This window comes from Phyllobates terribilis, unplaced genomic scaffold, assembly GCF_046119375.1.
Source record: "Phyllobates terribilis strain yellow unplaced genomic scaffold, ASM4611937v1 Scaffold_5__5_contigs__length_657084704, whole genome shotgun sequence".
NCBI lineage: Eukaryota > Metazoa > Chordata > Amphibia > Anura > Dendrobatidae > Phyllobates > Phyllobates terribilis.
In genome coordinates, this window is record NW_027362765.1 from 287,783,612 (window position 1) to 287,810,775 (window position 27,164).

At 43.8% G+C, this 27,164-nt stretch overlaps 1 protein-coding gene across 2 annotated transcripts; it reads left to right on the top strand.

Annotated features, from left to right (window-relative positions):
* Window positions 1-587: 587 nt before the first annotated feature.
* Window positions 588-27,164, top strand: LOC141271131 (uncharacterized). Of its 2 annotated transcripts, XM_073681233.1 has the most exons (7): window positions 588-738; window positions 19,987-20,139; window positions 23,683-23,826; window positions 23,917-23,995; window positions 24,075-24,169; window positions 24,308-24,401; window positions 25,633-27,164. In XM_073681233.1, exons 2-7 carry the CDS (start codon window positions 20,062-20,064, stop codon window positions 26,616-26,618), a joined length of 1,476 nt encoding a protein of 491 aa, XP_073537334.1. In that variant the 5' UTR covers window positions 588-738; window positions 19,987-20,061; the 3' UTR covers window positions 26,619-27,164. The 2 variants fall into 2 exon arrangements, with proteins under 2 accessions (XP_073537334.1, XP_073537335.1); XM_073681234.1 differs by lacking the exons at window positions 588-738; window positions 19,987-20,139 and having other exon boundaries at window positions 23,691-23,826; window positions 23,894-23,995.

Consider the following 27,164-nt stretch of genomic DNA (forward strand, 5'->3'; position numbering starts at 1 on the left):
GTCATGTGAGCGCTGCAGCCAATCGGCAGAAGAGCACAGCTGCAGCGGGATGATTTCCCTGGCTACAACACAGACATTTCCCATAGAGTTTATTCCAGACACTGTCAGTCATGGTTCGGCCTCTTGACCCTTTCCGCGCCCAGTACACACACTTTTCTCTTTCTGAAACAAGCCATTTTAATTATAGATTTTTCCTGTTGGAAGCTCGAGACAGGACTGTATGAACGGAGCAGTAACAGAAATGGGCACAGCAAAGGCTCGTTGGCCACAACATGAGGCAGGTTGCGCATCATTTTAACCCTTTGCTGGGTGTATTACCACATGCACAGCAGCTGGGCTTTGTTTCTCTCAGTAGAGCCTGCTCAGGGCTTTTAGTCTCATTTTCTCGGGAGATTTCTTTCTAGACCTTTGATGTTCCAGCTGCCTCAGTACTAATTCTATCCAGGATATCGCCACGAGGGGGCGCAGTGGTAGAGAGTAGTGGCTGTAGACCTGTCTGCCGCCTCCTCCTCATGGAGAAGCGCCCCTCACATAACGTGTAACCATAGAGCACACTGTAGGGCAGATGCCAGTACTACCAATGTCTCCTCTCCGTCACTGACGCCATTTTCGGTCTGAGTCTCTTGGAGTTGGGTCTTACAACGTGCTGTGGACTACATTTCCCATAATTCTGCGCGGTGTGAGCCTCTGACTGAGCTTTTACAGCCATAGTGGAGTCCTGAGGAAACCATCACAGAGGTACGCTATCATATCCTCTTATACCATATCTGCTTCTAATACAGCTGGAGCAGACCCAGGGGTTATTATACAGGAGGAGCAGACTGTGGTGTCCTGTCTGTTGTTATTATTATACAGGAGGAGCAGACTGTGGTGTCCTGTCTGTTATTAATATACAGGAGGAGCAGACTGTGGTGTCCTGTCTGTTATTAATATACAGGAGGAGCAGACTGTGGTGTCCTGTCTGTTATTATTATACAGGAGGAGTTGACTGTGGTGTCCTGTCTGTTATTATTATACAGGAGGAGCAGACTGTGGTGTCCTGTCTGTTATTATTATACAGGAGGAGTTGACTGTGGTGTCCTGTCTGTTATTATTATACAGGAGGAGCAGACTGTGGTTTCCTCTCTGTTATTATTATACAGAAGGAGCAGACTGGTGTCCTGTCTGTTATTATTATACAGGAGGAGCAGACTGTGGTGTCCTGTCTGTTATTATTATACAGGAGGAGCAGACTGTGGTGTCCTGTCTGTTATTATTATACAGAAGGAGCAGACTGTGGTGTCCTGTCTGTTATTATTATACAGAAGGAGCAGACTGTGGTGTCCTGTCTGTTATTATTATACAGAAGGAGCAGACTGTGGTGTCCTGTCTGTTATTATTATACAGGGGGAGCAGACAGTGGTGTCCTGTCTGTTATTATTATACAGGAGGAGCAGACTGTGGTGTCCTGTCTATTATTATTATACAGGAGGAGCAGACTGTGGTGTCCTGTCTGTTATTATTATACAGGAGGAGCAGACTGTGGTGTCCTGTCTGTTGTTATTATACAGGAGGAGCAGACTGTGGTGTCCTGTCTGTTGTTATTATACAGGAGGAGCAGACTGTGGGGTCCTGTCTGTTATTATTATACAGGAGGAGCAGACTGTGGTGTCCTGTCTGTTATTATTATTATACAGGAGGAGCAGACTGTGATGTTCTGTCTGTTATTATTATTATACAGGAGGAGCAGACTGTGGTGTTCTGTCTGTTATTATTATACAGGAGGAGCAGACTGTGGTGTCCTGTCTGTTATTATTATACAGGAGGAGCAGACTGTGGTGTCCTGTCTGTTATTATTATACAGGAGGAGCAGACTGTGGTGTCCTGTCTGTTATTATTATACAGGAGGAGCAGACTGTGGTGTCCTGTCTGTTATTATTATGCAGGAGGAGCAGACTGTGGTGTTCTGTCTGTTATTATTATACAGGAGGAGCAGACTGTGGTGTCCTGTCTGTTATTATTATACAGGAGGAGCAGACTGTGGTGTCCTGTCTGTTATTATTATACAGGAGGAGCAGACTGTGGTGTCCTGTCTGTTATTATTATACAGGAGGAGCAGACTGTGGTGTCCTGTCTGTTATTATTATACAGGAGGAGCAGACTGTGGTGTCCTGTCTGTTATTATTATTATACAGGAGGAGCAGACTGTGGTGTCCTGTCTGTTATTATTATACTGGAGGAGCAGACTGTGGTGTCCTGTCTGTTATTATTATTATACAGGAGGAGCAGACTGTGGTGTTCTGTCTGTTATTATTATTATACAGGAGAAGCAGACTGTGGTGTCCTGTCTGTTATTATTATACAGGAGGAGTAGACTGTGGTGTCCTGTCTGTTATTGTTATACAGGAGGAGCAGACTGTGGTGTACTGTCTGTTATTATTATTATACAGGAGGAGCAGACTGTGGTGTCCTGTCTGTTGTTAATATTATACAGGAGGAGCAGACTGTGGTGTCCTGTCTGTTGTTATTATTATACAGGAGGAGCAGACTGTAGTGTCCTGTCTGTTATTATTATTATACAGGAGGAGCAGACTGTGGTGTCCTGTCTGTTATTATTGTTATACAGGAGAAGCAGACTGTGGTGTCCTGTCTGTTATTATTATACAGGAGGAGCAGACTGTGGTGTCCTGTCTGTTATTATTATACAGGAGGAGCAGACTGTGGTGTCCTGTCTGTTATTATTATACAGGAGGAGCAGACTGTGGTGTTCTGTCTGTTATTATTATACAGGAGGAGCAGACTGTGGTTTCCTGTCTGTTATTATTATACAGGAGGAGCAGACTGTGGTGTCCTGTCTGTTATTATTATACAGGAGGAGCAGACTGTGGTGTCCTGTCTGTTATTATTGTTATACAGGAGGAGCAGACTGTGGTGTCCTGTCTGTTATTCTTATACAGGAGGAGCAGACTGTGGTGTCCTGTCTGTTATTCTTATACAGGAGGAGCAGACTGTGGTGTCCTGTCTGTTATTATTATACAGGAGGAGCAGACTGTGGTGTCCTGTCCATTATACAGGAGGAGCAGACTGTGGTGTCCTGTCTGTTATTATTATACAGGAGGAGCAGACTGTGGTGTCCTGTCTGTTATTATTATACAGGAGGAGCAGACTGTGGTGTTCTCTCTGTTATTATTATTATACAGGAGAAGCAGACTGTGGTGTCCTGTCTGTTATTATTATTATACAGGAGGAGCAGACTGTGGTGTCCTGTCTGTTGTTAATATTATACAGGAGGAGCAGACTGTGGTGTCCTGTCTGTTGTTATTATTATACAGGAGGAGCAGACTGTAGTGTCCTGTCTGTTGTTATTATTATACAGGAGGAGCAGACTGTAGTGTCCTGTCTGTTATTATTATTATACAGGAGGAGCAGACTGTGGTGTCCTGTCTGTTATTATTGTTATACAGGAGAAGCAGACTGTGGTGTCCTGTCTGTTATTATTATACAGGAGGAGCAGACTGTGGTGTCCTGTCTGTTATTATTATACAGGAGGAGCAGACTGTGGTGTCCTGTCTGTTATTATTATACAGGAGGAGCAGACTGTGGTGTTCTGTCTGTTATTATTATACAGGAGGAGCAGACTGTGGTTTCCTGTCTGTTATTATTATACAGGAGGAGCAGACTGTGGTGTCCTGTCTGTTATTATTATACAGGAGGAGCAGACTGTGGTGTCCTGTCTGTTATTATTGTTATACAGGAGGAGCAGACTGTGGTGTCCTGTCTGTTATTCTTATACAGGAGGAGCAGACTGTGGTGTCCTGTCTGTTATTATTATACAGCAGGAGCAGACTGTGGTGTCCTGTCTGTTGTTATTATTATACAGGAGGAGCAGACTGTGGTGTCCTGTCTGTCATTATTATACAGGAGGAGCAGACTGTTGTGTCCTGTCTGTTATTATTATACAGCAGGAGCAGACTGTGTTGTCCTGTCTGTTGTTATTATTATACAGGAGGAGCAGACTGTGGTGTCCTGTCTGTTATTATTATACAGGAGGAGCAGACTGTGGTGTCCTGTCTGTTATTATTATACAGGAGGAGCAGACTGTGGTGTCCTGTCTGTTATTAATATACAGGAGGAGCAGACTGTGGTGTCCTGTCTGTTATTAATATACAGGAGGAGCAGACTGTGGTGTCCTGTCTGTTATTATTATACAGGAGGAGCAGACTGTGGTGTCCTGTCTGTTATTATTATACAGGAGGAGTTGACTGTGGTGTCCTGTCTGTTATTATTATACAGGAGGAGCAGACTGTGGTGTCCTGTCTGTTATTATTATACAGGAGGAGCAGACTGTGGTTTCCTCTCTGTTATTATTATACAGAAGGAGCAGACTGTGGTGTCCTGTCTGTTATTATTATACAGGAGGAGCAGACTGTGGTGTCCTGTCTGTTATTATTATACAGGAGGAGCAGACTGTGGTGTCCTGTCTGTTATTATTATACAGAAGGAGCAGACTGTGGTGTCCTGTCTGTTATTATTATACAGAAGGAGCAGACTGTGGTGTCCTGTCTGTTATTATTATACAGGGGGAGCAGACAGTGGTGTCCTGTCTGTTATTATTATACAGGAGGAGCAGACTGTGGTGTCCTGTCTATTATTATTATACAGGAGGAGCAGACTGTGGTGTCCTGTCTGTTATTATTATACAGGAGGAGCAGACTGTGGTGTCCTGTCTGTTGTTATTATACAGGAGGAGCAGACTGTGGTGTCCTGTCTGTTGTTATTATACAGGAGGAGCAGACTGTGGGGTCCTGTCTGTTATTATTATACAGGAGGAGCAGACTGTGGTGTCCTGTCTGTTATTATTATACAGGAGGAGCAGACTGTGGTGTCCTGTCTGTTATTATTATTATACAGGAGGAGCAGACTGTGATGTTCTGTCTGTTATTATTATTATACAGGAGGAGCAGACTGTGGTGTTCTGTCTGTTATTATTATACAGGAGGAGCAGACTGTGGTGTCCTGTCTGTTATTATTATACAGGAGGAGCAGACTGTGGTGTCCTGTCTGTTATTATTATACAGGAGGAGCAGACTGTGGTGTCCTGTCTGTTATTATTATGCAGGAGGAGCAGACTGTGGTGTCCTGTCTGTTATTATTATGCAGGAGGAGCAGACTGTGGTGTTCTGTCTGTTATTATTATACAGGAGGAGCAGACTGTGGTGTCCTGTCTGTTATTATTATACAGGAGGAGCAGACTGTGGTGTCCTGTCTGTTATTATTATACAGGAGGAGCAGACTGTGGTGTCCTGTCTGTTATTATTATACAGGAGGAGCAGACTGTGGTGTCCTGTCTGTTATTATTATGCAGGAGGAGCAGACTGTGGTGTCCTGTCTGTTATTATTATACAGGAGGAGCAGACTGTGGTGTCCTGTCTGTTATTATTATACAGGAGGAGCAGACTGTGGTGTCCTGTCTGTTATTATTATTATACAGGAGGAGCAGACTGTGGTGTCCTGTCTGTTATTATTATTATACAGGAGGAGCAGACTGTGGTGTCCTGTCTGTTATTATTATTATACAGGAGGAGCAGACTGTGGTGTCCTGTCTGTTATTATTATACAGGAGGAGCAGACTGTGGTGTCCTGTCTGTTATTATTATGCAGGAGGAGCAGACTGTGGTGTCCTGTCTGTTATTATTATGCAGGAGGAGCAGACTGTGGTGTCCTGTCTGTTATTATTATGCAGGAGGAGCAGACTGTGGTGTCCTGTCTGTTATTATTATGCAGGAGGAGCAGACTGTGGTGTCCTGTCTGTTATTATTATGCAGGAGGAGCAGACTGTGGTGTCCTGTCTGTTATTATTATACAGGAGGAGCAGACTGTGGTGTCCTGTCTGTTATTATTATGCAGGAGGAGCAGACTGTGGTGTCCTGTCTGTTATTATGCAGGAGGAGCAGACTGTGGTTTTCTGACTGTTATTATACAGGAGGAGCAGACTGTGGTGTCGTGTCTGTTATTATTATACAGGAGGAGCAGACTGTAGTGTCCTGTCTGTTATTATACCGGAGGAGCAGACTGTGGTGTCCTGTCTGTTATTATTATACAGGAGGAGGAGACTGTGGTGTCCTGTCTGTTATTATACAGGAGGAGCAGACTGTGGTGTTCTGTCTGTTATTATTATACAGGAGGAGCAGACTGTTGTGTTCTGTCTGTTATTATACAGGAGCAGCAGACTGTGGTGTCCTGTCTGTTATTATTATACAGGAGGAGCAGACTGTGGTGTCCTGTCTGTTGTTATTATTATACAGGAGGAGCAGACTGTGGTGTCCTGTCTGTTGTTATTATTATACAGGAGGAGCAGACTGTGGTGTTCTGTCTGTTATTATACAGGAGCAGCAGACTGTGGTGTCCTGTCAGTTATTATTATACAGGAGGAGCAGACTGTAGTGTCCTGTCTGTTATTATACCGGAGGAGCAGACTGTGGTGTCCTGTCTGTTATTATTATACAGGAGGAGGAGACTGTGGTGTCCTGTCTGTTATTATACAGGAGGAGCAGACTGTGGTGTTCTGTCTGTTATTATTATATAGGAGGAGCAGACTGTGGTGTCCTGTCTGTTATTATTATTATACAGGAGGAGGAGACTGTGGGGTCCTGTCTGTTGTTATTATTATACAGGAGGAGCAGACTGTGGTGTCCTGTCTGTTATTATTATTATACAGGAGTAGCAGACTGTGGTGTCCTGGCTGTTATTATCATACAGGAGGAGCAGACTGTGGTGTCCTGGCTGTTATTATTATACAGGAGGAGCAGACTGTGGTGTCCTGTCTGTTATTATTATACAGGAGGAGCAGACTGTGGTGTCCTGTCTGTTATTATTATACAGGAGGAGCAGACTGTGGTGACCTGTCTGTTATTATTATACAGGAGGAGCAGACTGTGGTGTCCTGTCTGTTATTATTATACAGGAGGAGCAGACTGTTGTGTTCTGTCTGTTATTATACAGGAGCAGCAGACTGTGGTGTCCTGTCTGTTATTATTATACAGGAGGAGCAGACTGTGGTGTCCTGTCTGTTGTTATTATTATACAGGAGGAGCAGACTGTGGTGTTCTGTCTGTTATTATACAGGAGCAGCAGACTGTGGTGTCCTGTCTGTTATTATTATACAGGAGGAGCAGACTGTGGTGTCCTGTCAGTTATTATACAGGAGGAGCAGACTGTGGTGTCCTGGCTGTTATTATTATACAGGAGGAGCAGACGGTGGTGTCCTGGCTGTTATTATTATTATACAGGAGGAGCAGACGGTGGTGTCCTGGCTGTTATTATTATGCAGGAGGAGCAGACTGTGGTGTCCTGTCTGTTGTTATTATACAGGAGGAGCAGACTGTGGTGTCCTGTCAGTTATTATAATACAGGAGGAGCAGACTGTCCTCTCTGTGTCTGGTTATTACAGATATGATCAGACTTCAGTGCCATATATGTGTCTGTTTAAAGTTCAAGTGCATCTCACTAAATTAGAATATCATCAAAAAGTTACTGTATTTTTTGGACTGTAAGATGCACCTAGGTTTTAGAGGAGGAAAATAGAAAAAAAAATGTAAGCAAAAAATGTGGTCATGATGCACTGTTATAGGGGAGGGGGTCTGCTGCTGACACTGTTATAAGGGTAATATCCCCCAATTCTGTTAATATTCTCCATCCTAGTATATATGACCCTTACTTCCTGGTATATGTGGCCTCCATCCACATCCTGGTATGCATGGCACCCCAGTCCACCATCCTGGTATGCATGGCACCCCAGTCCACCATCCTGGTATGTATGGCACCCCAGTCCACCATCCTGGTATGTATGGCACCCCAGTCCACCATCCTGGTATGTATGGCACCCCAATCCACCATCCTGGTATGTATGGCACTCCAATCCACCATCCTGGTATGCATGGCACCCCAATCCACGCCATACGCCCTCACACTGAGATGCTGTGCCGGAAGAGTCACTGCTCCCCACGCCCGGACTGTGTGTGTGGGGAGCAGTGACAATTCACTCTCTCTAATAGCGCGCACACTGTACCGCCAGGAGTGGGTTGTACCCACTGTGAGTGGGTTGTAGAGAATATTCATGGACATTAATAACGGGCACAGTGACCGCTGGCTGCTGCAGGAGCCGCGCTGCAGTACAGTGTTGCCGCTATTAAGGTAAATGAATATTCAGTGCTCCACACGCCCATGGGCGTGGGGAGCAGTGAATATTCATATTCTTTAGTAGCGGGCACAGCGTAGGCTGCAGCAGGCGGCTCCTGCCTCCTGTGCCCGCTCCACCGCCGTTGCAGCTCCCCCACAACCACCCACAGCCACCATATACATTCGGACTATAAGACACACCCAGCACTTTCCTCCAAACCTTTGGAGGAAAAAAGTGTGTCTTATAGTCTGAAAAATACGGTAATTTATTTCAGTTCTTCAATACAAAAAGTGAAACTCATATTATATAGAGTTATTACAAACAGAGTGATCTATTTCAAGTGTTTATTTCTGTTAATGTTGATGATTATGGCTTACAGCCAATGAAAACACAAAAGTCATTATCTCAGTAAATTAAAATAATTAACAAAAAACACCTGCGAACGCTTCCTAAGCATTTAAAAAAGGTCCCTTAGTCTGTTTCAGTAGGCTCCACAATCATGGGTAAGACTGCTGACTTGACAGATGTCCAGAAGGCAATCATTGACACACTCCACACGGTCCCAGAGTTCCAATATTCATTTGGAAATCAAGGTCCCAGAGTCTGGAGGAAGAGTGGAGAGGCCACAATCCAAGCTGCTTGAGGTCTAGTGTGAAGTTTCCACAATCAGTGATGGTTTGGGGAGCTATGTCATCTGCTGGTGTAGGTCCACTGTCTTTTATCAAGGCCAAAGTCAGCGCAGCTGTCTACCAGGACATTTTAGAGCACTTCATGCTTTCCTCTGCCGACAAGCTTTTTGGAGATGGAAATTTCATTCTCCAGCAGGACTTGGCACCTGTCCACACTGCCAAAAGTACCAATACCTGGTTTAAAAATAACAGTATAAGGCTGTGTGCCAACTATGCGTTTTTTAAGCTTTTCCACAGCCACAATTCTGCTGCAGAGATGCTTAAAAAACGCTTGGTAGAAGGTCTGCTATGTTCCCCAATGATAATCCGCATGTGCTGTGCACATGCTGCGGAAATATCCGCTGCTTATTATCATTGCGGAAAAATCCGCAGCACTACCAATTATTTTGTGGAATCGCGGCGTTTTCGCCGCCATTGACTTGCATTGGACCGCATGTCATCTACATCACTGCATTTGCAGATGCGGATACCATGCGTTTCAATGTGCGGATGGTACCCGGGTTTGGAGAAGAGGAGACTCTCATCCAGACCCGGGTACCATAGTGCCTGAAAAAAAAGAATAAAATAAAAAATATACATTATACTTACCTTCTGATGGCCCCAGGTGTCCTTATCCGATGCGTCTTGGCTTGCCGGCAGCTCGTGATGGTCTAAAATGGACCTGCCATGATGCCGACGTCGGCGGTCGCGTGAACCGTCACATGACTAAATGACGTCATGGCAGGTCCTTTTAGTCCACCGCGAGCTGCCGGCAAGCCAAGACGCATCTGATAAGGACATCGGGGGCCATCAGAAGGTAAGTATATTTATTTTTTACCATTCTTTTACGGTCACACTATATAAATCCATGCCGGTTGCATGGATTTATATAGTGTGACCAAGTTGTCAAGCACTTTCCAAGTGATGCTAAAATCACTTGGAAAGCGCTTGACAAGCCGCATGCGGAAATGCATGCAAAAACGCTTCACTTCCGCTTGTCCCTGGCAGGAAAAACGCATGTAAAATCCGCATGCGTTTTTTCTGCCAGGGAGATGCAGAAACGCTCAGGAAAAATCCGGAGCATTTTCCGATCACCCATGACAGTACCTACAACGAGAGACGGGATCCGCCCTTCCAGGACAGGAAACCTACAGAATAAAAGGGCGACGGCGCCTCTCCACCACCTCAGTTGGTTTCCTGTCCTTGAGGGGGAACCTTGTTAAAACAGCTGCAGAAGAAAGAAGAGAAGATTGTTTCCAAGTCGGACAGGCGCGAGCAGCAGCCGCACCATTACCTTATGGTGGCCTGGCAGACGCACATCCCGGTTGCGCAGGCGCAGGGCGCTATCCAGGAAATCGCGCCCTAAGACGCACGCCGGTGAAAAAAGAAGTAGTGGATACCCATGTCTTCTAACATGTTTCTGGCTACTATTTTGTACCAGCCTGCAGCCCTGATGACGAGCGTACCGAGGGGTCCTTGATGGGAGAACCTTAGACAGGCTTACCTGTTGAAGATCCGGATATGACTGAGCGGCGCCCCTGCCTGGGGTCGGCAGCTCCAGCTCCGTGAATCAGTGGAAAAGATGCTGTGGAACTGCGCCCCTGTCTGGGGTCGGCAGCTCCAGCCCCGCGCATCTGTGGAGAAGCTGCTGTGGAACTGCGCCCCTGTCTGGGGTCGGCAGCTCCAGCTCTGCACATCAATGGGAGCACATGTTGAGCTGCGCCCCTACCTGCCGTCGGCAGCTCCAGCTTTGATTGGCACACTATTGGAGGCGCCCCTGCCTGGTATTGACCACCCCAGTATTGCTCAGGCATGGCCGGATGGAGAGGATCAGGCGTGTGACTTGGTCCTGCTGGTGGTGAGTGATCTTCTTGAATGTTTACCTTATTTATGGGGCCCTTTCCTTGTTATGGTTACTAGGAAAGGCTAAAGGATGTTGGCGCAAAACTCATAAATGGGTGTGTGTGCGCGCTCTGTAAGACCCCATCTGGGCCAAGGGCCTCGTGCTTTAAGTTTGGCTTCAGGACGGAAGCTGGACCTTAGACCTCTAGGCTAAAGTTAGCCACATGTCTGGGCCGCACAGAGCCTCCTGATTGGCCTTCAGAATTTACCACAAAAATGAGAATCTATCTGTTCAGTAAATGTTAAAGTAACACTCAGAGGTTTTTACTGTTGTCCTCCAGTCTGTTTACTCCATCCATAGGACGGCACATGGTGTTAATACAGCACATGGTCTCTGTGAAGGTCTGCTGTCCAGCTGCGTCTCATCAGTTGGCTCCTTCGGGTGGGGCTAGTCTGACAATTGAGATTTACTACCCAAAGGAAAGGTTTATCCTTCATTCAGATAGATTACTCTTTTAAATAAAAATCTGAGCGCAGTCCCTCACAGTGCCTTATAAAGCCTCTTTGCACTTGAGCACATCATGGCGTTTTATATCACATCATAGTGCCTCACAGCGCCTCATGGCACATCATAGCATAGCGCCTCATGGCACATCATAGCATAGCGCCTCATGGCACATCATAGCATAGCGCCTCATGGCACATCATAGCATAGCGCCTCATGGCACATCATAGCATAGCGCCTCATGGCACATCATAGCATAGCGCCTCATGGCACAGCGCTTTGTGTCACTTAATAGTGCCTCGTGGCGCTTCAAAGTGCCTCATGGCACAGCGCTTCATAGCACATAATAGTGCCCCGTGGCGCTTCACAGTGCCTCATGGCACAGCGCTTCATAGCACATAATAGTGCCCCGTGGCGCTTCACAGTGCCTCATGGCACAGCGCTTCATAGCACATAATAGTGCCTCATGGCGCTTCACAGTGCCTCATGGCACAGCGCTTCATAGCACATAATAGTGCCTCATGGCGCTTCACAGTGCCTCATAGCACATAATAGTGCCTCATGGCGCTTCACAGTGCCTCATGGCACAGCGCTTCATAGCACATAATAGTCCCTCATAGCGCTTCACAGTGCCTCATAGGACATTATAGTGCCTCATAGGACATTATAGTGCCTCATAGGACATTATAGTGCCTCATAGCACTTCAAAGTCCCTCATAACGCATCATAGTGTCTCAAAGCACATTATAGTGTCTCATAGTGCTTTATAGTGCCTCATGGCTTAGTGCCTGATAGCACTTCATAGCGCCTTATGGCGCTTCATAGCATAGCATTTCATAGTGCCTTATGGTGCATTCATAGTGCCTTATAGCGCCTGTTAGTACCTCATAGTGCCTTTTAGTACCTCATGGGTCCTCATAGTGTCTCTCGGTGCTTCAGGGTGCCCCTGTGCCTTGTAGTGCTTTATAGGGTGTTTGTGCCTTGTAGCGCCCCTGTGCATCATAGTCCCTCTTTGTAAAGGTACTGGTTCCACAACTAAGTTATGTCTGACAAAACCAAGTTCAGCGACTGTAAACTGTTCATGGCAAGCTTACCGAATTCAAGGGGAAAAATAGCCTCTATTTTGAGACCGAGGGTGGCAGTATTCCTGGCTGCTGCTCAGCTGGCTCGGTGGAATGCCGGTTGGAGGCAGGTGACCATAAGAGCACTTCCTAAGTTTTGCAGGTTAATAATAAACCTTGTAGGGTTTCACTCTTAAAGGTAGGAGGCATCATGTATTGCTCATACAGCCGTTGTGGGTTTGGTCCAATCGAGCGCAGTTTTATTTCTTTTTACAGGTTGCACAGAAGTCATAAACATTAATATTTCTGGTCTTGTCCAAGCTCTAACTAAATAGGACAGACCCTGACTACTCATATACAGCTCAGGTAACCCAGCTTGATCGAATAAAGCAATATTTATCCAGGGCAACCACTGATACTTGTGAAGTCTGGCCTGTGTCTCTGATTAGCTCCAAGACACACACAGTCTGCTCTGCTTTCCAGCAGTCTGACTAAAGTGAATGCCTAGTCTGCTCTGGTGCTTGGCTCTCCAGGGGCCCTAATCAAGACCTGTAAAGCTATTATTTAACCCAGGCCTACCTAGGTTTGCTACAACCCGAAGGGGCTGTACAGATTCCTGAGAGTTAGATCATTGGAAATGGACTCTATAAGACCTGCTAGTAAATCTGCAATTCCAGATTGCTATATAGTAGTATAGACGTTTAAGGAGGTATACAATCAGGTTCCAATTCACATGAAACATCAAATTTCCTGAGAATAGTTCTTGGCATAAAATAAGGATTTAGGCTTTCAGTTTGTGTCCTTCCATTCAGATGTTAATGAGCCTTAAGGCTTTATGGAGAATTATAGTAGTTAGGACAACTCTCATATTGAAGGAAGAGGCATTGACAATAGTTTACCTCAACTATTTCGGGATTATGGGCAGATCCATCGAGCACTGCAGAACTTACTGGGCAGTGAATAAGAGTTGTGGTCTCCCAAGGTAGAATAAGGAGTCCTACTATATGTCAAAATTAATAAGCAGTCGGGTCACAACTCTGAACAAGGCAATATTACTGTTAATAACTCTAATCTACATTCCAGTAGTAGCATGGTCACGGGTACACTCCCGTGGGCTGCCTCTAAAGACCCGGTTCCTCTAACCTAAAGAAGCTTTAGGCAGTATATAAGAAGGCTCCATTCATCTATGTATGGTCACGATGTAAAGGTCTTATCATACAACAGAGTAGCTTTATCTTACGTAAACCATTATGGAGGAACTCTGCCAAGATCCCTAATTACACTTATGTCTAATCAATTCAGATGGCGAAGTCTCACTTTTTATCTTTAACAGCACCTCATATAAAGAGGAAGAGAATTGCAAGTGGACCTTTTTACCTGTAGACTACTGGAACAGAGTCCAGCCTGCATTAAATAAGCAAGGAATGTGAAAGTGAGTTTTGGATCTAGGCCCATTTTCAGTCCAAAGATGGCACCCTGGGATGTGAATCCAGTGCTTACGGCTCTAACAAGCCTTCGCTTGAACCCATGGATTCAGGGTCTTCACATTAAAGACTATTATCCCGGTGGCCCTGACTTCAGCATGGTAAGTTAGTGACATTCAAGCTTTGTCGGTTAATCCTCTGTTTATACAGATCCTAGAAGGTGGGCCGGTTCCGGAGCTACCCTATCTTCCGAAGATGGCTTCCAATTTCCATAGAAGTCAGGAAATTGTGCACCCTACTTTCTGTGCTAATCCGGGGAATCCATGGCAGAACAATAAGAAAGCGGATGTCCCCATCAAGCATTTTGTAAGGTTGCGATTCAGTCTTCACCTTGCACCTTCTATAGACACCATAGGCTTGATCTGGGATCTTCTGCTGTCCTTTCCTTTAGGAAAACTGTTCTACAGGCTGTGGTCCCACCCTAACTTTAAAGTTTTTTGCTCTGTAAATCTCTTGTTGTAGGTGCTGTCATGGGTGATAGGAAAACACTAAATTACTTACCGGTAATGTGATTTTCCTGAGCCCATGACAGCACCCTTGTCTTCCCTCCCATCACTTTTAGAAGTTGATCACTTCATTTCCTTCATGGTGTTTGATTCACGTGGTGGGTAGAAGGAAAAATCATGGGATATATAACTATTTATTAAGTAGTGTCCTCTCATGCTCTGTAACCAACTGAGGTGGTGGAGAGGCGCTGCCCTTTTATTCTGTAGGTTTCCTGTCCTGGAAGGGCGGATCCTCTCTCTCGTTGTAGGTACTGTAGGGGCTCAGGAAAATCACATTACCGGTAAGTAATTTAGTATTTCTGCATCGTGGGCACATAGCCTAACTGTGCTTGATTGGCCAGCAAACTTGCCTGACCTTAACCCCATAGGGTATTGTCAAGAGGAAGATGAGACACCAGACCCAACAATGCAGAGGATCTGAAGGCTGCTATCAAAGCAACTTGGGCTTCCATAACACCTCAGCAGTGCCACAGGCTGATCGCTTCCATGCCACGCCGAATTGATGCAGTAATTGATGCAAAAGGAGCCCCGTCCAAGTATTGAGTGCATTTACTGAATATACACTGCTCAAAAAAATAAAAGGAACACTCAAATAACACATCCTAGATCTGAATGAATGAAATATTCTCATTGAATACTTTGTTCTGTACAAAGTTGAATGTGCTGACCACAAAATCACACAAAAATCATCAATGGAAATTAAATTTATTAACCAATGGAGGCCTGGATTTGGAGTCACCCCCAAAATTAAAGTGGAAAAACACATTACAGGCTGATCCAACTTTGATGTAATGTCCTTAAAACAAGTCAAAATGAGGCTCAGTATTGTGTGTGGCCTCCACGTGCCTGTATGACCTCCCTACAACGCCTGGGCATGCGCCTGATGACGTTGCAGATGGTCTCCTGTGGGATCTCCTCCCAGACTTGGACTAAAGCATCTGCCAACTCTTGGACAGTCTGTGGTGCAACGTGACGTTGGTGGATGGAGCGAGACATGATGTCCCAGATGTGCTCAATCGGATTCAGGTCTGGGGAATGGGCGGGCCAGTCCATAGCTTCAATGCCTTCATCTTGCAGGAACTGCTGACACACTCCAGCCACATGAAGTCTGGCATTGTCCTCCATTAGGAGGAACCCAGGGCCAACTGCACCAGCATATGGTCTCACAAGGGGTCTGAAGATCCCATCTCGGTACCTAATAGCAGTCAGGCTACCTCTGGCGAGCACATGGAGGGCTGTGCGGCCCTCCAAAGAAATGCCACCCCACACCGTTACTGACCCACTGCCAAACCGGTCATGCCGAAGGATGTTGCAGGCAGCATATCCCTCTCCACGGCGTCTCCAGACTCTGTCACGTCTGTCACATGTGCTCAGTGTGAACCTGCTTTCATCTATGAAGAGCACAGGGCGCCAGTGGCGACTTTGCCAATCCTGGTGTTCTGTGGTAAATGCCAAGCGTCCTGCACAGTGTTGGGCTGTGAGCACAACCCCCATCTGTGGATGTCGGGCCCTCATACCACCCTCATGGAGTCGGTTTCTAGCCATTTGTGCAGACACATGCACATTTGTGGCCTGCTGGAGGTCATTTTGCAGGGCTCTGGCAGTGCTCCTCCTGTTCCTCCTTGCACAAAGGCGGAGGTAGCGGTCCTGCTGCTGGGTTGTTGCTCTCCTACGGCCCTCTCCACGTCTCTTGGTGTACTGGCCTGTCTCCTGGTAGCGCCTCCAGCCTCTGGACACCACGCTGACAGACACAACAAACCTTCTTGCAACAGCTCGCATTGATGTGCCATCCTGGATGAGCTGCACTACTTGAGCAACTTCTGTGGGTTGTAGAGTCCGTCTCATGCTACCACGAGTGTGAAAGCACAACCGACATTCAAAAGTGACCAAAACATCAGCCAGAAAACATTGGTACTGAGATGTGGTCTGTGGTCTCCACCTGCAGAACCACTCCTTTATTGAGGGTGTCTTGATAATTGCCAATAATTTCCATCTATTGTCTATTCCATATGCACAACAGCATGTGAAATTGATTGTCAATCAGTGTTGCTTCCTAAGTGAACAGTTTGATTTCACAGAAGTTTGATTTACTTGGAGTTATATTCTGTTGTTTAAGTGTTCCCTTTATTTTTTTTGAGCAGTGTACATTTCAGCAGGACAACATTTCTGATTTTAAACACATTTTTCAAGCTGTTGTTATAAAGTATTCTAATTTACTGAGATAATGAGTTTTGTGTTTTCATTGGCTGTAAGCCATAATCATCAACATTAACAGAAATAAACACTTGAAATAGATCACTCTGTTTGTAATGACTCTATATAATATATGAGTTTCACTTTTTGTATTGAAGAACTGAAATAAATTAACTTTTTGATGATATTCTAATTTAGTGAGATGCACCTGTAGTTTGCATTTTAAGAAAAGTGGACCCCAAACTTTCTTATGTACTTATAATAACACAGAGCAGGCACGTCCCCTCCAGCACTGCCTCCCCTGTGGTGCTCTGGCCTTGGTTGCAGCTGTGCCGTAGCAAATCCTCAAGCTCAGGGATTGGCGGCAGCCAAAACGCCAGTACCCGAGTGGCAGAGGGAGCCTGTGCTGGACCCAGGAGCCTGAGTACTTGCTGTTTCCTATTTTAGGTACATAAGAGCATTTTGGGTCCACTTTACTATTCGTAGAAAAGCTCCTAACATTGGAGTATGAGCAGCCGCTAATTTCAGTGTGTCTGGTTATTATGGTAAAGGAAGAGCAGACTTCAGTGTCCCTTCTGTGTCTGGTTATTAATCCAGAAAGGACCCAACCTTTTTTCTTTCATTTTTCCTACATTGTTTTTAGGGCTTATTTTTTTGCAATAACTGGAAGTTTTGAATGATACCATTCATTTTACCATATAATGTACTAAAAAATTGGAAGATATTTCCAAGTGGGGTGAAATGGTGGAAAAAAAACCAAACACAATTCCACTATTGTTTTGGGGGTTAGATTTTACTGTATTGTGCTGTTAAAAATGACCTGACCATATTTCTCCAGGTCAGTACCATTAGGGTGGTACCAAGCTTTATCATTTTAATTTGTGTCACCATTTTCTGAGACCCATGATGTTTTTATTTTTCCATTCGTGGAGATGTGTGTGGGCTTTTATTTTTTTTAATACATGGCGATATGTCCTTGTCATCCGTGTCATGTTAGGGGTACGTAAGGCATTTTGATTGCTTTGTACTACAATTTTTTAAGGGAGGTATGACAACCGAAAAACTGCAGTTTTGGTGTTTCAATCTTTGTTGTCTTTGTGGCATTTACCTATAGGAGTTTATTTTACTTGTAGATGGGCTTCACAGGATCACCAAGATGATGGCAATGGAGACCTTTAGTAGAGGGATGGGGATGATTGACGCCAGAATTGCACCACTTAAATTTTGCGGAAAGGCTTTTAAGTGATTAAACTGTAGCTATCAGATCTACCTCTGATCTGTGCTGTCAGTCAGCTGGCAACTGACCTCAATGTAACTGACTCAGCTCCTGAACCCCCTTTATACACCCTCACCCACTTCATAGACAGATTTACACCGTATTTTTGCAATAAGATGCTTTTGTTAGAAAGAGAAATCAGTGTAGTGTAGGGCAGGAGAGAAAATGACTAGGGCCTGCACATCACTAAAGCTGTATGGATGCTCAAGGACCTTTCAGGTAAGGTGATGCCTGTCACATGCCTTGAAGGAACTTGAAAGTGTGTGTTTATTTGTTGAGGTAGCAGAGCTGTTTGGATGTGGATGTTGCAGAAGTGTGTGTGCGGATGTGACCGAACTGTGTATGTATGCTGAGTGTGCATGCAGCAGTGTTGTTTATATGTGTGCGTTGCAGTGTACACACTGTTTGAGCTACAGATCTATACATATATAATAGACATGCTGTTGAGAAACACAATATATCTATTACCTCCCTCTTCTACCCTATTGCTTTAAAATTTTCACCCCTCCACTTCTTTACACCAACAGGGAAGTTTTAATTAGTAGGAAATACATTTTTCCTATTTTCTAGTATAAACCTGGGGGGGGGTTGTATAGTAAGGAGCATGTATTATAAAATACGGCTCACTAAGGAAGGGTTTCAGGCCTCATTCAGATGTCCATTTTTCACGTACGTGTCCAATCTGTGATTTTCACGGCTTGAACACGTACCCGTTATAGAGAGTGCAGTTGTTCACATGTCTGTGGGTTTTTGCAAACCATGGAGACATGTCTGTTTTTAATGAGTCACAGATCAAAATTTCCCATACAAGTCTATGGGTCCGTGAAAATCACTGACAGTACATGGATGGCATCAGTGTACAGTCCGTGGGTTGTGTGTGATTAACATTGCAGTAGGTAGGAGAGGATTTGTCATTTATCTTTTCACTGATGAAAATCGGATCCAATACACTCAGACCATTTTTTTTTGCATACGTGAAAAATCACTGACGCTTGGGGGGAACTTAGAATAGAGAGAAATGTGCTCTGGAAAACACATTTGGTTGTAAACATACTTACCAACTCTCTGGAATTGTTTGGGAGATCTGAACCCCTGGAAAAGTTGGCAGGTGACTGTAGCACCACCACATCCTCACCGCTTTACATTGCTGCACTAGTAGCGGGGTGTCTGATCACAGGGAAAACCGAATCTTCCCCAATGGTTATTTTTATACGGTGCATCTTACTCAACATCAACGTTAGGGGACAGACAGTCTTTTATGTATAAAGGGTTATTTTCAGCATCATAAATAGTTTTTACAAGCAGTTTGCAATATTAACCAGCAACTTTCCAATTTTTCCTTCTATAGAGCTTGTAAACGCTGCTCTGAAGGTGGTCAGAACACTGGATGTGGCCATGTTCAATGCTGCTGAGCTCCTCTGATACTGCAGAGCTAAAGCTGCCTCTGCTGGCAGCCCTGGAGAGCACACAGTTCGGTCCAAGGGCATGATAATACTACTGGTCTGAACTGTCAATCAAGCAGTAGACCACAGACAACCGGCAAGCAGGAGGCTGGGAGGTAGGGGATTGGGGCTCTCCTGATGATCAGGAGTCCATCCCTTTCAGTAATGTAGTGATGTAGCAGCTCCTACTCTTTCTCACTTAGGAATGCATAGTTATCCGCTGAGGTGCCCAGTGGGGTGTTTGAAGCCACAATAATTAAAAGGCGTCTCAATAATTGTAACCAACCGTTACCCAGGTAGGAGGCAGACTCCAATATCTTTTGCCTGGCTGAACCATAGCTCTGCCTCTCTTGTTGTGATGAAATATTTATTTTACTCTCTTTCATAGTGCCATTAATTCCACAGTGCTTTACAGACATTATGGGCACTGTCCCCATTGGGGCTCACAATCTAAACTCCCTATCCGTATGTCTTTGGAGTGTGGAAGGAAACGTGGGGATGAGGAAAGACATCATCTTCCCTTCCCTGGGTTGGAATATATTGTGGTCTGGTCTGGGGCCTCTATCTTTTTTGGCCGGTCTGATGTGTGTTCTGTAATTATTTTAAGTGCGTACTGAATTAATAGATGTGTCCTATACAAAGGAGTGAGGTATAAGCATTTTTGGAATCTACCTGATGTCTTCTTTCAAAAGGACAGTAATGATAGAGGAGGTCAGGACAAGACTCTGGGGTCCTGTCTGGTTACTACAGTATAGAGAAGCAGAGGGAAATGTTTTTAGTGTGTAAATATATACTGTATTTTTCTTTATAGTCTGTCAATCTAAGAGCCATTTTCTGTCATTTCTTTGTAGGTTAAGCGGTGCAGTCATGTGACATGTAATCTGTCCTTAAGGGGAATCGTGCGGTGATTCCGGTACCACCTGAAGATGGAGAAGGCTAGGGGACACATTACAGAGGGAATATTAACCTTCGCCCTGGAGATTATCTACCTGCTGACTGGAGAGGTGAGGGATTTTGGGAGCCGCATGCAGTCGGTTCACAAATCATTTCCGTTGTCTAAGTCCACACACTGCTTGATATCCGTTTGCCTTGCAATGATGCCCATTGTTACATGCAGTGAGTGGTTGCAGTCTTTCTATGTGAAACGCTGCGCATTCAGCAGTACGGCAGGCCTCTCACCTCTGCATCAAACAGAAAATGGAGGTCTCTTTGATGTCAGTTGCTTCCATACTAGCACGTAGGACCATGTGGCCCCGAGGCTCAGCTGTGAGACTGGTTACCGCTGATTTATTTTACACTTACTGTAAGTGCATGTACCAGAAGGATTTTAAGTTGACTCCTGGAGGTCCACAAGATCACTTGAGAATGGTGAGACCAATTCCCCAGATGTTTCCTCAGCTATGTCTTTACTTAAGATAATATACATGTAAGGGATTTTACATTGATGGCTTAGCCTTATGCCGCATTCACACATCAGTCTGTCATGTTTGAGCACAGACAGTGATGCACGGACTGTCCACGGTAGGTCTCTTGACCCAAACTTGACAGCCTTATATATGTCTAATGGCTGTAAGGAGACCTGCGGATAGTCCTTGCACATCGCGGTCCATGCTCGTATCATGATACAAGGATGTGTGAATGTAGCATTAGGTATAGATGTCTGGAAAGCAGTAGTTTAGCTAGATGCTCTTTAGGTTTTCCGGGGAAGAGACTGGCTAGAGACAACAAATCCATTGTATACCTTTTAATCCAGGCCTAGAAAGCAAACACCGAACATGTGGTCATAAAATAGGTCAGGATAAAGACAGAGCTCAAAAGTTACAAAACCTTTATTGGCAGACGATTGGCTATATGGTGGCACTGCTGGTGTCCACACATCAATAAAAGCAACAGTAAGTACACATAATTAACAAGTGTATAAATAACTAAAAAAATCAAAAACTAAGGAATGTGGTCTTCATAACTGCAGGGGGAGGGGTGGGGGTCATCACAACCCTGGACCAGACCTCAGTCACAGACAATAAAACTTTCACGCTCCTTATCTATGAACTGCTAAAATATTTATAGCCAGAACTGTTTATCTCTCTCCCACAGTAATAGCTCTGCTTCACGTCACTTGTCTCATCTATTGCATTATTCCTGTGTCTTATTGTGTATAAATATGTGACTCTTCAGATTTTGTGGTATTCTATGCCTGATGAAGAGACCTGCGTAGTCTGGAAACCTTGCAATTTATTACCATCTATTCAGTTAGCCATTAATAGATATCAACCACTGAGGACTCTCAAATCTAAATATTTTATTTAAATAATTAAAGAACTCTGAACCACAGGAAGAAAAGGCATCTACAAAGGAAAAGGAGTAGGAGAAGGCATGTAATAAATATATTAAAAAGGAAAACTAGCATAATGGTAGTACTCAATTAGTAGCCATAGATAGTAACATGTGGTGATGAGCATTAGTTCTCTATTAGTATAAAAAGGTATCAACATAAATATAGATGCAAAATGTAGTGCCAGTGCCTGATGTAATTAGGCTGCGTGCCCACTATGCATTTTTCAAGTGTTTTTGCCACAGAATTTCCGCAGCGAAAACGCTTAAAAAACGCTTGGTAATACGTGCCCCATGGTCCTCGATAATCTGAATGTGCTGTGCACATGCTGTGGAAATTTCCGCTGCGGATTATCATTGCAGAAAAATCCGCAGCATGTCTATTAATTTTGCGGACACGTAGCGGTAATTGCCACCATTGACTTGCATAATGTCCGTATGAGCACATGTGCACAAGCGGATATCATGCGGTTCAATGTGCGGATGGTACCCAGGTTTGGAGAAGAGGAGACTCTCATCCTGACTTGGGTACCATAGAACCTGTTAAAAAAAGAATTTAAAATAAAAATAAAGAGTATACTTACCTTCTGATGGCCCCCGGTCTCCTCAGCAATGCGTCCGGTCTGTTGTATGGGTCGCGGTGGTGTGAAAGGACCTGCCATGACGTCATTTAGTCATGTGAGAGGTCACGCGACTGCTGACGTCGGCGGTCGCGTGACCTGTCACATGACTAAATGATGTCATGGCAGGTCCTTTCACACCACCGCGACCCATACAACAGACCAGACGTAGCGGAGAAAACACCAGGGGCCATCAGAAGGTAAGTATAATCTTTATTTTTTACCATTCTTATTCTTTTTTTCAACTATTACTTGGTCACACTATATAAATCCATGCCGGTTGCATGAATTTATATAGTGTGACCAAGTGGTCAAGCACTTTCCAAGTGATGCTAAAATTGCTTGGAAAGCGCTTGATAACCCGCATGCGGAAATGCATGAAAAAACGCTTGACAAACGCTTCTACCTGGCGGGAAAAACGCATGTAAAATCCGAAAGGCGTTTTTCCTGCCAGGCAGATGCGGAAAAAATATGCAGCATTTCTACATCGTGGACACTTAGCCTTATAGATTGTAGAAATACTGTAAAAGTCCACAAGGGGGAGCCAAATACCAAAAAGTTGGTCAAACACTAGAGTCTTCAAATATACATCTATAATGCAAAAAGCCATAATATTAGGTAGAATTCCTGAACATATGCCTATCAAAAAATAGTGTTACAGAAAAATAGATGTAACATGATAAGGCATAAGTTAGTGCTCATAGAGGACAAACATGATGAAATACATATCGGGAAAATTTTGGTCCAGAGAAACAAGTGTGATGCACACCCCGACGAAGGATCATTCCGAAACTCGCGTCGAGGTGTGCACTAGTTTCTCAAGATCACCAAGGTATTTTCCCGATCTCCTCATGCTGGTTCTACCTAATTGTATGGCTTTTTGCATTAACTGATGTATATTTGAAGACTCAATGTTTGACCAACTTTTTGGCATTTGGCTCCCCCTTGTGGACTTTTACGGTATTTCTACTAGCTATAATTACATCAGGCACTGGCACTACATTTTGCATCTATATTTATGTTGATACCTTTTTATACTAATAGAGAACTAATGCTCGATACCACCTGTTACTATTATTTGGCTACTAATTGAGTACTACCATTATGCTAGTTCCCCTTTTTATATATTTATTACATGCCTTCTCCTACTCCTTTTCCTTGGTAGATGCCTTTTCTTCCTGTGGTTCAGAGTTCTTTAATTATTTATACACCTGTTAAATTATGTGTACTTACTATTCCTGTTTTTATTGATGTGTGGGCACCCGTCTTCTACAGTGCCACCATATAATCAATTGTCTGCTAATAAAGTTTTTTTCTTTTGAGCTCTGTTTTTGTCTTGACCTATTTTATGACCACATGTTTGGTGTTCGCTTTCTTAGATATACTTCTTCCAAATAGTCTACCATTCACTTTCTAGCGACTATATGGCCGTGGAATCCTTTGCTTTATATGTGTCGTATGCATTTTTCTACAGTTTGACTTATATTATCTGCTCAGTCCAGAACTTGCTTTGCTAGTTACCTTATAATCCAGGTCTGCAACACCAGTGCATGTGTTATGGATTTAAATTTTAATAATGTCTGTCCCTATTCACAGGATTGCACAGTAGTGATGAAAAAATCTAAAGAAGTTTTGGACCCCAGGGATTGTCCACTACCTCACTCACTGATACAAGAGAGAAGGAATGATCAGAAGATCCTGGACCTCACCAACAAGATGATTGAGCTGCTGACTGGAGAGGTGAGCGCTACTAAAAATGACTGCATGATGACTGTCATTATGTGTCCGTTTCCTATAAGAACTGCAGATGTTACTATCTTTTTTATGGAGGAGTGGGAGTATTTAAAAAGGAACACTGATTTGTACAAGGATGTCAATATGGAGGACCACCAGCCCCCAATATCAGCAGGTAAGAGAAGACTCTTTGATTGTAAAAATGAACAATTTTTGAGGACCACATTTTCAATTACTTTGTGTCTTTCCTGTAGTTGGATCCAGTAGGAGACGTCCATCAGAGAGGAGGTGTCCTAGTCCACTGTATTCTCGGACCCATGCAGAGGAATGTGTCTCACAGGAACTTCAGGTAGATGAAGCTAAGGTGGCATCAAACAAAAGTGCATTATGGTCTGTGACAATGTTTTGTGCATCTTATATACGCTGGTTTTTCTTTTTAAAGTCTAATTATTAAACATTATTTTGTATATAATCTTTATTTGTTGAGGGTGAAGATCTAATTGATTTTAAAGTTGAAGTCATAGAGGAGGAGGAAGATGGACCGCTGAAGGAGGAGGAAGTATCTACAGCAATCAGCACAGGTCCGTAATAACCAGTTCATTTATTCGTCATTCATTCTCTTTGCTCAATGAAAGTTCTCTATAGGAAGCAAAGACAAAATTCTAGACCAGCCTGACCAGGTCAGACATAATCTATACTTCACTGGACACCACTGGTCAAAAGCTGGCTGTACATTGAATACTGGACAGACATAAAGTTAATGGCAGCACTTTAAAGGGCTTTCACAGACAGGTTTTGTGCTAGCCACTCTGGCCTTCCCTCTTAAACCCCTATACAGGGATCTTGACTTAAACAGAGGCTCCTGGTTCGATTCAGTGGTATGGCTACTGACCGGTGGAGTGGGCTTGTATGGCCAGAAAACCTAGTCATTACCAGGGGATCAGAATAGGAACAAAGTTGTCAGGCAGTTTGTTAGTCAAACATGAGCCATTGTCCACAACGGGGAACAGACAAACTGAGCAGAGTAACAGGAGTGAATGGGGTAAAAATAACTTATACCTGTCACTGGAAGCAGGGAGTTAGGGGTTTAAATAGTGTAAGGCTGCACCAAAGCCTTAGAGCATGGAGTTAACAAGACATAACGTGAAGAATTAACCCACAAGCTTCCTGTTTTGATAGCACCATAAGTCCCAGAATGGTAAACAGAAGGAGAGAGTACAAGCCTGCAGGGCTGTGGAGTTGGTAAGCCAAACCTCCGACTCCTCGATTTTCATGACACCGACTCCACGACACCGACTCCCTCATATATGGCTCATGTTTCAGTAATAAATTTACTGTAGCACAGATTCATCTCAGCTAAAAGTCTAGACCCTTAGATCAGGAATAGGACTGACATTTATAGGACATTTCATAACTTTCCCAAATTCTTATGAAAAAAATATTCCCTACAAACTGCATTGAACTATTGTACCCAATTTATTATATATTTTGGGAGTTGGAGTCGGTCCATTTTATACCGACTCCACCAAAATGCACTCCGACTCCACAGCCCTGCAGGTCTGGATGTTTCACTATACTTTTCCAAAGCCATAAACCACAGATAAGCTGTGAATTACTCCATTCATCAATCCGTTGTTATACTGATGGAGGTAGCTGGATACGATGCATGATATAAAAAACTTTTTGCTTAGTCTTACTACTTAGCTATGATATATATGACATTTTTCAAAGAGTGCACTTCTCTTGCATTTACAGCAGTATCTTTTCTTTTTTTTTCAATTAACATGAGTTTTTATGTATCTTTTTACCTAGAATGCAGAAGAGAAGAGGACATCATACCAGACTGCCCTGGAGAACACCACATTGCATCAGTAATGTCCCAGCTCTACCAATTCAGGGCAGACCTGTCATCTGATTTCTCCAAAAATGTGGAATCCTTTTCAGATCAGCCCGATGTTGATTTTTGTGACTCAGAGCAGAGCGGGAGGGAGCTATATTTCTGTTCCGAATGTGAAAAATGTTTTATAACAAAGTCCAAGCTTCTCACTCACAGGAGAACTCACAGGAATGAGAAGAAGTTCTTGTGCTCTCAATGTGGGATTTATTTCTCTCAAAAAACAACCCTTGTTCAACATCAAAAACTCCATACAGATGGAAACTTGTCTAGTATGGTCCAGTATCCGATAACTCACATGGCTGAAACATCATTTCATTGTTCTGATTGTGGCGAGGGTTTTGCAGACAGTTTAGTTCTGCTGAACCATCAGCAGAATCACATGGGACTGAAGAGTTTTTCCTGTTCTGAGTGTGGGAAATATTTTGCACTGAAGTCAGGTCTTGCAAGGCATCAGCGAATTCACACAGGGGAGAAACCATTTCCATGTTCTGTATGTTGGAAATTCTTTGCTGTGAAATCAGATCTTGTAAAACACCAGCGGATTCACACGGGGGAGAAGCCGTTTCTGTGTTCTGAGTGTGGGAAACGGTTTACTCAAAAGACACACTTTACAAAACATCAGAGAACTCACACTGGAGAGAAGCCCTATTCCTGTTCTGATTGTGGGAAATGTTTCAGCCAGAAACCTCACCTTGTAAAACATCAGAGAATTCACACAGGGGAGAAGCCATTCAAATGTTCTGAATGCGGGAGAGGTTTTACTGGTAAACAAATCCTCCTTAAACATCAGAGAGTTCATACGAGTCACTTACCAACATTCCCTGGTAGTGACACTGTTCAGTTATCCAGAACTAAGAGCTCTATGAAGCCCAAACTTTGTAGTACAAGTGGTGCATCCTAAAATAAATGTATTCAATAGGCATTGTGTCATACTTTGTTTCCCCTTCTCTGATTGTGGAGCAGTTAACATAATGACTCGTGGTTTCACATGATTATTGTAAAACTTCATTCTGTGCTAAATAATTTCTCATCTTTGTCGTTTAACTCTTTCATTGCCAAGGATGTATTAAATCTGTGATAGCTTTATATGCTCATTGCTTGTTAACATATTTTGGGTGCAGCATGAAGTTTTACCTTTTAGTTTTGTGTGTGACGATAAGGTTTGCAAAAAGCATGGCATATCTACAAGCCAGGGCTGTGGAATCGGAGTCTGTGTCCATTTTGGTGGAGTCGGTATAAAATAGACCAACTCCAACTCCTAAAATATATAATAAATTGGGTACAGTAGTTCAGTGCAGTTTGTGGGGAATATTTTTTTCATAAGGATTTGGGAAAGTTATGAAATGTCCTATAAATTTCTGTCCTATTCTTGATCTAAGGGTCTAGACTTTTAGCTGAAATTAATCTGTGCTACAGTAAATTTATCACTTTAACATGAGCCATGTAC

Bases quoted from the DNA above. Each gene is read 5' to 3' on its own strand.
- LOC141271131 (XM_073681233.1), top strand. From the start codon at position 20,062: ATGGAGAAGGCTAGGGGACACATTACAGAGGGAATATTAACCTTCGCC. The intron at 24,170-24,307 runs GTAGATGAAGCT...TTATTTGTTGAG, and splicing joins GTGTCTCACAGGAACTTCAG to GGTGAAGATCTAATTGATTT. The intron at 24,402-25,632 runs GTCCGTAATAAC...CTTTTTACCTAG, and splicing joins ATCTACAGCAATCAGCACAG to AATGCAGAAGAGAAGAGGAC.